Source organism: Rosa chinensis, chromosome 1 (assembly GCF_002994745.2).
Source record: "Rosa chinensis cultivar Old Blush chromosome 1, RchiOBHm-V2, whole genome shotgun sequence".
Lineage (NCBI taxonomy): Eukaryota > Viridiplantae > Streptophyta > Magnoliopsida > Rosales > Rosaceae > Rosa > Rosa chinensis.
The window spans coordinates 62,250,159-62,263,376 of record NC_037088.1 but is presented as its reverse complement, the minus strand read 5'-3'; the positions used below and the strand labels follow the sequence as shown (position 1 = coordinate 62,263,376).

General features: G+C 38.1%; 2 protein-coding genes and 1 long non-coding RNA gene across 4 annotated transcripts; 1 reads left to right on the top strand and 2 right to left on the bottom strand.

Annotated features, from left to right (window-relative positions):
- Positions 1-1,280: 1,280 nt before the first annotated feature.
- On the bottom strand, positions 1,281-2,843 carry LOC112181802. Its single transcript, XR_002929108.2, has 3 exons — positions 2,446-2,843; positions 2,133-2,284; positions 1,281-1,735 (listed from the first exon to the last, which is right to left on the bottom strand). It is a non-coding gene; the product is annotated as an uncharacterized LOC112181802 (long non-coding RNA).
- A 1,339-nt stretch (positions 2,844-4,182) lies between these two features.
- On the bottom strand, positions 4,183-9,003 carry LOC112199162 (E3 ubiquitin protein ligase RIN2). 2 transcript variants are annotated; one of them, XM_024340236.2, is made up of 13 exons: positions 8,789-9,003; positions 8,047-8,444; positions 7,543-7,620; positions 7,280-7,366; positions 7,042-7,163; positions 6,754-6,850; positions 6,519-6,624; positions 6,258-6,427; positions 6,012-6,149; positions 5,863-5,930; positions 5,537-5,764; positions 4,631-5,012; positions 4,183-4,538 (listed from the first exon to the last, which is right to left on the bottom strand). In XM_024340236.2, exons 2-13 carry the CDS (start codon positions 8,284-8,286, stop codon positions 4,482-4,484), a joined length of 1,773 nt encoding a protein of 590 aa, XP_024196004.1. In that variant the 5' UTR covers positions 8,287-8,444; positions 8,789-9,003; the 3' UTR covers positions 4,183-4,481. The 2 variants fall into 2 exon arrangements, with proteins under 2 accessions (XP_024196004.1, XP_024196044.1); XM_024340276.2 differs by having other exon boundaries at positions 6,270-6,427; positions 8,789-8,998.
- Positions 9,004-10,210: 1,207 nt separating this feature from the next.
- LOC112175877 (short transmembrane mitochondrial protein 1) lies at positions 10,211-10,744 on the top strand. The gene has a single exon (XM_024313626.2). It carries the CDS (start codon positions 10,337-10,339, stop codon positions 10,505-10,507), a length of 171 nt encoding a protein of 56 aa, XP_024169394.1. The 5' UTR covers positions 10,211-10,336; the 3' UTR covers positions 10,508-10,744.
- Positions 10,745-13,218: the final 2,474 nt, after the last annotated feature.

Here is a 13,218-nt window from a genome sequence, read left to right as displayed (position 1 = left end):
ATGCATGCTTAATTTCCTTTAGTTGCGGAAGGTGATGAGCGTCTCCATTTCCAACTTCTTTGAACTAACAGTAGTACACTAGCTACTACGGCGTTGTACTTTGTGCCCAAAAAGGTAGAGAAAAAAAAAACAGGTTTTGTTGAACCGAGGCATGATTAGTCAATCACATCCCATGTGTTTGCCAGTTAAACATTTGCACTTTGCTCATCATTAATCATCTAGGGTTCAACTATTAGTCTTTTACATTTTACCACCATCTGATACTGTCATACAGTCTTTCAGACTTTCAGTCAGTGTTTTGTTTTTTTTTATTTTTTTATTTTAATTTATCGTTATTTTGAAGTTTAATACATTACAATTTATTGTTTTTTAACTGGCTTAATAATATTGTACTTTTCAAGATCTTTTCCTATACAACTTCATTTCAAATTTAAGATATTACTTGCTTTCCCGTCAAGTAAGTGTTTGATTAGGTCCCAAATCCCAATTAATCAGCATGCGGAACACTTCTTTTAAACACTAATGTTGAAGTAGTTAAAATGAACATGCAACACAATCAACTTTTTAGACTACAATAGCTTACACAAGTAAAATATGCCAATACATTGGAACTACATAGTTGTAAATTCAAATTTCGAGGGGAATGTGGTCAAGTCCATAGTATTAACTAATTAACTACTAAATACATGATAATACTTGATCAAGAAAGAGGGACAAGATGTATGTAATTGTGCCCTATAAAGGGCACAAAAGATAATACACATGTAGGATTACGAAGTTAGAGTGAACTTGTAACTATTTGTTTGTATCGAAAACCTTCATCAAAATTTCCGTCAGATTCTCATGCTTGTCGATCCGTGTCTCGTGCACCTTCTGGTTTCTACTCACTTCACTTAACCTAGAAAAATTTACATATCACTTTACTACAAGGGACTAGTATACATAGCTGGTGCGCAAAATGGGACAATGGATATTTAAAAATGGCAAAATGGGACCGTAAAAATAGCTTCATTGTCAATGTAAGATATAGAGAGGATTAACCACCCCATTAATTGACAAGGACCCCCACTGTGAAAATGGGAGACCATATCAATAATTTCAGGTAGGGCTGGGCATGGGACGGGACGGGACGAAATTCTGGTGATCCCGGTCCCGGACCCGGAAATAAAACTCGGGACGGGACGGGACGGTTTGGCACTTTTTGAGAATTGATCCCGACCATCCCGAACCCGAACGGGACCGGGACGGGATCGGGACGGGACCGGGACATCCCGAAAGGAAAAAAAAAATCTCCTGCACTTTCATCAATTTCCCTGTTTTGCATTTCTACATTTCCATTAAAGCAAGCTACAACTCAAAGAAGACCAAAGTATCAAAGCAAGTTGCAACTAAAGCTAATGCATTTCTACATTTCCATTAAAGCAAGCTGCATCTAAACCTAAACAAGAAGAAAAACATGATATAATAAGCAAACTGCAACTCAAAGAACTGAAAGAAGACCAAATCTGCATAATTTTGGGATAATTTTGGCAATGGAGCTAGGAGCAGCTTCTTCATTCCTTTGGGCAGACGTAAACTTTGGGAAAACTTCAACACTCCTTTGGATAGAAGTAACTTTTGGTAGAACAACTGCACTTGGTTTAACATTGAACGAAGCAGGTACATTACTTCCTCTGTTACTGGCGCTAGCAGGAGAACCCTTTTTCACCTTGGCAATCTTACTTGCGCATGGTACCTTCAGATATGAAATTCATTCAATTAATCATCTTTTCAACCCACAATGAGACCACAAATGTGTGAAAATTTAAACCCAGAGCAATCTTTCACTAAAGGCAGGAGATGCTTCCAACTCTTCAAGCTTGCTCTAGACTTCACAAAGAGCAGAATACAATACCCTATATATACACATGAACAAGCTCACCAATTTCAACTAGGAATACACTAGGCACACAAAAAGTAAATCTTTCTTTCATTCACAGAAAAGGGAAAGTAAAAACCAGTTCAACATTCAAAAAACAACCAAGAAAACACTCAAATCAAGCAAAGATTCAAACTTTCCTGATCTCTTTTCTTCCCCACATAAACCAAACCAAGAAACAAGAACCAAAAACAGAAACCCAATTCGAACGTACCAACGAGCTCTTCGAAGCACTATTGGACACATTGCTCCGATTCGTCAGATTACTCAACGGCGCTCGCTTCTTGGCCAATCTGGGCTCCGCCACCGGAAACTTCCCGACATTCGACGACGACGACGACGAGGCCTGCCGATGACATTGATCATCTGAGACACAAACATGCAATTGGACGAGTTTAGCCCATGATTCATTGGTTTCAGTTATGACCTTGAGAGTTAGATCACTGGTAAATTATCATCCAAAACGGCAAAACAAGAGCAACCCAGAATAATTGATTAATTGAATACCCAGCAAAGCAGCAACTTACCAAGCGTCCAAGCAAGACTTCGACTGAAGGTTGAAGAATCGAACCCAGAAGGTCAGAATATGGAAGAGAGCAAAGGAGGAGAGGCTGGAGTGCAAAGGAGAGGCTGGAGAGCAATCGAACCCAGAAATTCGATCGGTGAACTGAAATTGATGACCAGGAACTTTGGGAAATTGCAATCGATCGGTGCGTCCGCCACCACAGCTTTACTCTCAGACTCTCGGTGTCGGTGATGCTTATGAGCTGAATTGATAGAGGTGAATTGCAGATCACTCGGCCTTGTGCCTTGATGGAGGTGAATTGATCGGTGTCTCACTCGGTTATTGTTGATCGGTGTCTCACTGGCTTGTGAACGACAGAATGAGAGGTCGAGAGGAATGAACGAGAGGTCGAGAGTTATCTGCTAGAAGAAACAAAATGAGTTTTAATACATCGGGACGGGTCGGGACGTTACGGGATTCCAGCGACTCAAACCGAAGCCCGTCCCGTTAAAACGGGACGGGACGGGACGGGCCCAAACAGTGAAAAATTAAGTTTTGAAACCGTCCCGTCCCGGCAATTTTCGGGACGGGTCCGGGTCGGGTTCGGTTTTCCGGGTTCAAGTGCCCACCCCTAATTTCAGGTTATAATGAGACAACAAATAAAAACATTGTTACAATATATTAGGGGGATGAAGGTGATGAATCAGATTAATCAATTGGTGACATAGAATTCATATATAGGATTCATATTCACGTGTTCACTGCTTGAGAATTGAGATCATATGAGATCATATAACAAACTGTTTGAGAGATGTCACACGCATGGTAGACTTTGTTTAACTAACATGATATTTTTATAACAATTTTCAAAGTTGACCATACAAAAGGCAGTGGCAAATCCATAAATATAGTGCATTGATAAACGTTTCTTATATACAAAGGACATAAGTAGGCACGCACAAGTTTTACTGTAATTTTTTCCGTTACTCTCATCGTCTTTTAAAATAGAGTTTCATAGATGATACATAAATTTTTCTTCTGTCTTATTAATAATATATGAACTTCAATTTTGATCATAACCAATACTTAAATTTTCTGATTTCATTTTAAATGATACAAATCACTAACTTTCGTTCATGTTGTGACAAAACGACCAATGTACATATAATTGTAACATGTTTGCAAGCTCATCCTCCTAGTATATCACCATAACACTCCAGATCCTTTACTTAGTGGTTTATATTTCTCTAGTTAACAAAAATTCTTTACATGGAAAAGTCAAATCAGATAAAACAAACTTGGGTTGGTTTATTTGACACGTGAATGTTGACTTTGACTCTTTGAAGAACTACTCCCTTTGTTGTTTTGTTAACGGCTTCTACAGACGGCGCGCGACATCACGAGCATCGCTACTCGTGCTTTGACGAAAAAACCCACCTCTTGTCTTCTACAACCCCTGCATCCCCGGTTGCCTCGGCGGCCATGTTTTTACGACGCAGTTTCCAACTTCCACGTTCCCACCGGAAGGAAATCTGCTGTCCCAAAAACCCTCTCCCAACACTATCCCCATGTTTTGATTGGCCTAGAATGATTAAAAAAATCATTATCTTAATCTTTCTTTCATTTTTTAATCTTAATGGACCAATCAGAATATGGGGACAGGCTTGGCACATGATTTTTGGGGACAGCAGATTTCATCCCGTTCCCACCCAACCTTAACGTAAATTTTACACCAACGCAACAACATTGCAAAGTCTAATTGATCAAGACCACAGAAGGAGATTTACTGATGAACTGAAGTTATCTGGCCGAGCCAAGCGAAATGGTAAATAACAACCTATCCATCTGTAAATTGTAATGATACAAAGCAAATTTATTTTTCACAGGGGAATTACAAAAATAAAGACTATACTTGTGCCTCCTTTTCCTTCTTCCTTTGGTAAAAGTGATTCAGTGAGCAGCCTTTAATCCTTTATATACACTGAGCGAGCGAGCGGCCTCAACTAGTTTTTGAGTACTCGGAACACATTACAACAAAAACGAAAATACAGCGCCTCGTTACATTTGAAGAAGATTATTCACAGTAACTGTAACAGAATTTGTCCGCTGCAAATCCTGCAAAATGAAAAAAGATATAGAAGGTGAATGCACGCCTTCAGTAATATGTAATGTAGCAATTATCACATCATGTTGCAGGAAAACTGTACCTGGAATATTATGTCATCGGGCATATGAGGCAAAACTTCCCGTACTGTCTCGGCCATAGCAAGTATGTTTGCTATGTTGTCATTCACAGTGCGTGAGGGGGACCTCATATGTAAATTGCGCGTTCCTACTGGGTATCTTCCATCGTCAGCAGGAGGAATGGGTTGACCAGTTGCGGCAGCTTGAGACGGATTCATAGGCCAGAGGCTCCACGCACCATCTTCAAGGGCTGTCTGGGCATAGGTTTCTCCAACAGAGGCAAGATGCCTCATCATCATCTGTACTCTCCCCAGTCCAACAGATCCGATAGCAGTAGAAGGACCTGCCCCATCAACTCCCTGGCTTGGCCAGGTGTTCAGCCAATTTGGATCCAGTCCTGCAGTCCTATGGGTCATAAGAAGAAATGTGTCATGCTTCATGTATGAAATATTATAGATAAAACAGTAAGAGATAATGACAATCCTTTGCATGTTGAATTCACTCTCTAACTTATTCCCTTCTTGTACAAAACCTAATAGGGAGAAAATACTTTGCTGCTGTTACTTGCAATAAAATAGTTTTACGGCAAAACCAGGAGGACGACTTTGGTCACACACGAAATTCAAAGGATTATGCAACCACATATAGAGTTTCACTTTTTCCATGAATGAAATTCAAGTACACATTGATATATTTAGTATAACCAAAAACACCCAAACAAAAAATTCCCCAATTTAACCTAGATACGTAGATGCAGCTAGTCTGATGGTACAGATAGTGGCTGTTGGACCCCAAAATCAGGGTCCGTCTTCCATGAAATTATAACAGTTGCCTTGAGCATATATAATTTCAATATCATTCGGTCAAAAAAGGATATTCAGCAAGAATTTAATGGCGGGAAAGTAATTGCCAATAGTAAGGAAGTGTACCTCCAAGGACCTTCTGCAGGGCTCTGAGTCTGATTGGGGAAAACACCTGTAGGGAGTGTATGTCCAGAACTATTTTGTCTATCAAGTCCTGAACTTATTTGACGAGCCAGCTGCTCATCACTCGAAGTTTCTTCATGGCGGGGATGTGCCTCATTTTCTGGTCTGCCTACAAACAGTGGCTTGCGACAAGTTGGACAAGAATATACCTCATTTAAACCTTGATCCAACCTGGAATAATTAATAATTTTCAGCATTTTGTTTATCCCACACTCGAATATTAAATAAATAAAAAGTAATAAAGACCATAACAAACAGTATAACCATACCAAGATCTCAAGCATGGAAGATGAAATAGGTGACTGCAGTGTAATTTTTTAGCCTTGGCCATAGGTTCCTGACATTTCCAATAAGTCATGGAAATCAAAAAGCCTGAATGATAAGCAAAAAGTACAAAAAATAAAAAAGCTCAGCATACCCTGCAGATCGCACATTCATCATCATAAGCTCGTAGTTCATCAGATGTTGCATCTGGAAGGGCTGCATGGAGAGCACCCAAGGCTTTTCTCAGTTTCATGAACCCTCTTATACGTTTTATAATAGCACTTAACAAGGCCTGCCCAAATTTCAATAACGAATCCCATTAGTAGAAAGTTATATTCATTAATTAACAAAAGTAAATAGATCTTCTAATGTTCAAATAGATGTGGAATGAAATATTTACACAAATATTTACACGTATGTTTAGAAAAAGGATCGCATCCACAAAATGAAATGCCATGCCGTGGAGCCACCAAATATGCACGTAGTGACCAAGTGCCATTAACAATGTTGCCATGTCTAGGACAAAACCCAGATTCCGAGTAAGACTGCCTTTCCATTCCAACAACAAACCTGCACTTAGAAACCACGATGAAAATAGTAAATAAAAAGTCTAAGCATGTAAACATCCCATAAAATAAAAAATCAATAATTTGAGAATTACCAGCTGCTGATGTATCAAATAATTTCGATCTTTCACAATTTGCATCGCTCCATGCTGAATGATGGAGCCATATATCAAGTAACTGAAATCCATGGACCAAAATAGCCTACAACAAAATTGTGACAAATTAAACAACCCCGTCAGCTCGAGTTATAAAATTGCACAAAAAATCTAATAAAATTACGAATAGATCTATTCATTGACAAGGTTGCCAGTAATGTTGAAAAAGCATTACCTGCAGTGTCTCAAATCCAATACTGAAGGGCTCAAATAATAACAGGAGAAACATAGATACACCCAGTGTTCTGTATATCACCACACAAAGCCTTATCCTGCAAGCACCCCCAAAAAAATAATGCAAATAATGTTAACAAACGATCAAGAATTACTATATTACTCGCAAGATAAAAAGTTAGTGACTGAAACATATGTCCACGGAAAGATTTGAGAAGAGATAAGGTAACACTTTGCTTCTCAGCTTTAAAGAAACACAGACAGAGAAAACGGAGGAATTAAGCAATACCAGAAAATATCCACAGTGAACACAAACAACAACACTGAATACACACGAAAATATGTCAATGGTGTAGCTGAAGGAGATGCATTCAATCGTTCAAGTCGATCTCTAGCCAAAGCTTGAAACATCTGTACAAGTATAACATGCAAATAAGTCCAGTTACTTTTGTACTCAATCAAATAAGCAGTTTTTTTCTTCTTTTGTAAGAAAATAAACAGCTTGTTCTTCAAATTATGAAATATACCTTTAAAGAACAAAGAACGATCAACCAGACTGACCACAGGCCTGCATGATATATCGTTGGAGGAATAACCAGTGGTAGAAACGTACCCTGTTTGATATTTAGTCATATGCACAAATAATTATTGAGCGGCACATATTCCATGAAGGAAAATCTGTGATGGTAACTGTTATTTATCTAGTCAATGAAGTCCTCAATCGAATGGACATGCTTGAAGGTGCAGTTTTCTTGAGATGTCTAAGAAAATCACAAGTCAAAAGACTTACCTTGTAAACTATATAATTGAGAAGGCGTTCGAACAGTTTCCGAGTTTCAGAAGGATACAACTCCCCGAAGAATATAGTCTGTAAATTAGAAACAGGCATTTCAGTGATTAAAACAACCTTACCTATATATTTTCATATTCATCCAAGGCAAACAGAGGCAGTGGTCAAAGGGCCTAACACTCTTGTCGGCTCATTTAAATAACGGCCGTAAACACTCCATTCAAATCCTGGTTACATGTGGTGTCTCAAAACAAACAAATCGTCTCTATAAGACAATGCGTGCAATTCATTTCTTGACCTTTCCATCCTTAAAGAGGTACATTCACACAGCAAAATAAAGTAACCGCAATATCACGGGTAAATACTACAGGCTGCAAATCCACCACAAAAAGCTTAAGCAAACTATAGGCACTAATGTTCAATTATGCACATTTCCCACAAAGAGCTTAAGCAAACTATATCGAACTTACAATCACGAAATGTTTCAGAATTCGGTAGAATTACCTTGAGAGATAGAACGAGTAAAATAAATGCATTGAGTACAAAATTTGCCAACAGTGCAACAGTGGCATAGGAGTCCAAAAGCAGATCAACAACATGGCCAACATTGGCCGCCGGAATCAAATTCTCCGCAAGTAATCCCTCCGATTTTAGTTTAACTAGCGACGTTTCCGTCCAAAACTGGAGACCAGCAAAGCTCAATGCTGTACACACCACAGATATGGCTAGATACCGCAACCCCATCGGTAACAAAATCAGTGTCTTTACTAAACTCCAACTCCAAAATTCTCATCACCACTGAATTATCATGATCCCACACGACTTCAATTCAGCTCGAAAACCCCACCAAACTCCAAAATAACCACACAAATGGTAAATTCCCCAAATCGAAACCCGATAACCTGCAAATAATCCTTCAATCAGCCTCAAAAAATCACTAATATCAAGAATGCTAACTATTAAAATGCTTCTAAACTACAAATTTAGTGAAATTGACCCAAAAAAAAAAAAAACGATCCGTGGCGATCAAAATCAAAATCATCGCAAAACGTCAGAAATGGATGATCAAGTTGATTCAAGACCTATACAACCAAAATTTCAATCACAAAGGAGAGCTAATTCCTATAAAAAAAAAATCTGAAAATTACAAAATAGAGGAGGTCGAATTGAAAATTGACAAAAATTGAAGCGTGAAGAAACGGGTTTCGATTGAAGAAGGGAGGGAAAATTGGAAGGAATGGGGAACCTGATTTGAGCTGAGAGACGACGCTGACGCTGTAGCGTCGGTGGGGCGGGTTCTGCAATTTCCACGCGCGTCGCACTTTTTTCGCAGAGGGGGAGAGAGAGAGAGAGAGAGGGATGGGGTTTTTTATTTTATTTTTTGCTCTGGGTTTTATATTTTGAGTTTTTGACTCGTCAATTTTTTTCGCAGAGTGGAAAGCAAGAGCAAGATCCCCAAAATCCCCAAATTCTTAACGACTATTTAATGGACAACTGACAACTATTACAAGAACAGCAAAATAATCTTATAAAAAAAAAAAACAACAACAAGATAATCCATGATTAGATTTTTTGTCATCTCTAAAGATCATGGTTTGGGAATCTTTAGGTAGGCCAAAATGCCAAATGATTTTTTTTAAATTTAGTATAACATTTTGAAACATCGTCTGTATGTGATAAATAATGTATCTTGTATGAATTCTTCAACATTGTTTTAAGAACTAAAATTCAGAGATATGGATGATCAACTGTTAAGACTAGATTACATAATTGAGTCTCGTTCCCCTGGTCGGCTACTGGCTGGCTGTTACATAATTTGTAAATGATGAAGGTAGAATGTGATTCAAAAGTATGGTCAAATTTCTTTGAAATATCTATAGTGGTTTTCTTAAAAAGTTAAAAGCTTAAATGTGCATCGTATCTAGATACGTTACTTTATTCTAAAGCTTAGTCATCAAATCACCATTCATTTAGTTTGACCTTGCCAATGCGTTTAAGTCTCTTTACCCCGCAAGTAGAGAGACGGTTTTGCCCCTCAGTTTTCTCTGTTTATTTAAAGGGCCTCTAGGCAATTTCTTTGTAGGCTATCTCTCTCTCTGTCTTTGCATGTTGGTTGATCGATCTTCGCCACCGGGATTGTTGTCGGTTATGGCTCTTGCCCCACTCTTTGCTACTTGAATTCTCTTATTAGAGTCGCCTTTTCCTACCAGAATATTTTGATTGGCACTAGTTAACTCTATATATAATCATTGAAAGAAAATACATAACCGATGAGATAAAAACTATAACGAGTTGTATAGATTAGCCGTATTAGTTGGCAAAATTTTACTTACACTACTTTTAAATGACAAGTTAGAACATGACGTGAATCTCAATATATATAAACAACACTTTTCTAGCAATCTGAATATTGTAGATATACATTATATGTTCCTTGTCGTATATCTATAGGGAACAAATTGTGGTTGCTAACAAGGTTGTTGATGAAGGACCATTATTTTGGGGCAGGCGTGCACATATTAGAGAGTTCTCACATCAATACTGTTGAGCTCCTTAACTAGCCTATTTACAAATAAAAAAGTAAAAAAAAAAAAAAAAAACAAAAGCATAAAAACCTTAGCAAAATAAATAGAGTCGAGTAGAAACCAATAAGGACATTTAAGTCATTTGACAAATCTCTCCTTTCTCGTAAAGAAGGAAATGAGGCCAAAATTCCTGAAGATCTGAGAGCCCAAATTCGTCCCCATAAAAACCCGGCGGATTCAAAAAATCCCAAAAACCCTAGAAATCGGTGATGGGGATCATAAAGAGCTCCTTCTCCTTCATAATGGGCACGGTCACCGGAGTCTACATAGCCCAAAACTACGCCGTTCCGAACATCAAGAAGCTCGCCGACACCGCCCTCTTCATGGCCAAGCAAATTGAGGAGAAGTACCGCAAGCCCAAGAAGAGAGACGACGACTAGGATCAGTAGCTTGATCAATGATCGAAAGATTGTGCGGAGTTTCGAACCCAGGTTCTGATTTTGGGAGATTCCTAATTTTTTTATTTTAGTTGATGAAAGAGATATTAGTAAAGAAAAAGTGATATAATTTGGGGTGAATTTGTTACTTTCAGGCTTCAGGTTTACTCTGAGATGAAAAATTTGTACCCTTTTTTTTTTACTGTTAGTGAAAGGCTTTGAAGTAGTTTTTGCTCTACATGTGATTAGTGTTTGGTAGATATGAGGTTTCGAAAGGAAAAATGGGTATTGGATTAGAGATGCGTTACGAATCATTATGATTTTGATATAGATTTGAGGGTGTTCTTGTAGTTATCAAGTCTGAGGGTGAAGGGTTACACATTGAGAATGGTCATCAGTTGGAGTTAAAATGAATATGTAGCTTTTCAAATAAAAATGGGTGTTGAATTAGAGATGCTTTATGGCTTGTTATGGTTTTAATCAAGTATTGAGGTTGTGCTTGATTGTACACACTCATTCACCATTCCAAGTCGGTGTGTGGGGGTTCATATATTCAGAGTAGTCATTAGTTATAATTCAGCTTTTTTTGTACTTGGAAATCAAAAATGGGCATGTATTAGATCCCATGAGAGTATGAGGTGACTATAGATTATTATTCCATTTATAATCAGTAGAACAGATTTTGTCCTCAGAAAACATGTGCCTCAGCTTCATGGTATGTAATCAGTCAACCTTCATGAAAAGTTTTTAGAAGACTTAGAGAATCGTTATATGCTTGTATGCTAAGCTAAGCTGTGAATTTACATGATTGGAAGCTGATGGTATTTGAATTCCAAATCGTGTTCAAATTTGGGCAAGAGCATTAGGTCAATTTCTAATGATTTAAAGGTAGACTGATTTCCAAAACAGAGTTTTGACTTCTTGAAATCGATCTTTACATGCTTCCTTGCCTCAATTGATGTTAAGAAGAGTCCCTCTGATCTGATTTATTATATTTCCTTTGATCACCCTAAAAAGTGTGGAGGAGTTCATATCAGCTTATGAAGTTATGAAGTGCACATCACCTTAGAGTAGATTAGTCCAAGTTATAAGTTGGCTTTATCCCCTTTTAAGGCGTTTAGCCCTGTTACTTTGACACTTCGTAGTTTAACTGATATGCTCTGAATTGTTTGTTGGCTTTATCCACGTGTTAGCCTTGTTGAGCATCATGTAACTGATGAAGAATAAGCAGTCGGGTCCTTTTTCTGTATGTTTTAGTTTTTATATTGGTTGATGGCTCTCTTGCTAGGTCCATAGTTTTTGCTTTTAAGTTTATAAACCCTCCTGTATTGGAACTACAAGACTGAGCTAGGCCACCACTTCCAGACTTCCAGGCATGATACCCTAGCCAACATCTTACCACATTTCATTTGTAAATTACTGAATTTACGTGTCCCGGGAGGCATAGCATGATAGCCTCAAGCGATAGAGATGATTGGAAAGTTTACACAGTTAGAGCTTGGTAAGTTGTTGCATGTAGTTTTCAATAACTTTGTATATTTACAAGTGCTGGAGTCACTTGTATGAGGTATAAGCCACTCTTGGGCTGGATAAACATCTAGATGAGGGGTTTTTCAGGGCTATTGTCTGAGCTTAAAGCTTGTGCCCTTTTGTGAGACTCAGCCCAGTTCAGCCCATGAGTCAGTCATATATTGGCTTGTCTAGTACCAAGTTAATCTGGTGAAGGCATTACTCATCTCTAATTTTGAAAGCGAACCCAACACAAAGTTTGGAACAAGATTAGGTCACAAACACTTTTATAATGGTGATTCGAGACTTGATATCTTGTTTGTGGTTCATGCACGGTTGGAATCTCATTAATAAATATTAACGAAGGTCATTACTTTAATCTTAGTGCTTGAATAATTTAGTAAAAGGCCTAGGTCAGTATCTAAATATGTGGTGAATAAGAAACCGAATCTGATTGATTAGCTTTACAAGAATTGTTTATATAAACCCATTGTCTAGGCACACTTTGTTGGATGAGGAAGAAAACGTCGAAGCAAAACAGAAACTGCGTCACCATCGTTGTCTCCATCTATTTTTCTGGCAATTGTCGTAACCACGAATGCAAGCATCACCTTGAATATTGTTTCCTTCTCCAGCAATGTTATTCCCTATTACCAGTTTTATAATGCACCAACCAATGTCATCTTAAACGCAGAATCGTATTTAAATAGGGTCCCGTTCAATTCTAGGACCAGGGGAGGCAAATCCCTACACTATCGGATTCTTGGAAACAAAATACAAAATGGGAACGTTGAACGTAATTTGTTTGTGTTTCGGGTTATACAAACGTGTATAAGACTTAAAGTGGCGTGCAAGTGTTAAAATGTGATGCTTCAATGTCACTCCTTTAGTAATAGTCGAACTCACTCCCCTTACTTGGGCATTAGCAATGTATCCTTTTACATTGGAACTAGGCAACTAGCTAGTAAACAAAAGACTGGATAGACAACAAGGAACGAAACAAAACATGCCGAATCCGAGGAGGCTTTACCACCAAACAATATAGTTGGCATCTTCAAGCTTTTGTTAAGAAAGACCACCAACCATTTTTCAATGGGAAAAATCTGACTCACAGCTGATGATGAATACACCAGTTCCATACCAAAGTCATTGTCTTTTACTTTAATCCATTATCTGAGACCCAAATTCAAACTTCCCACCAATAC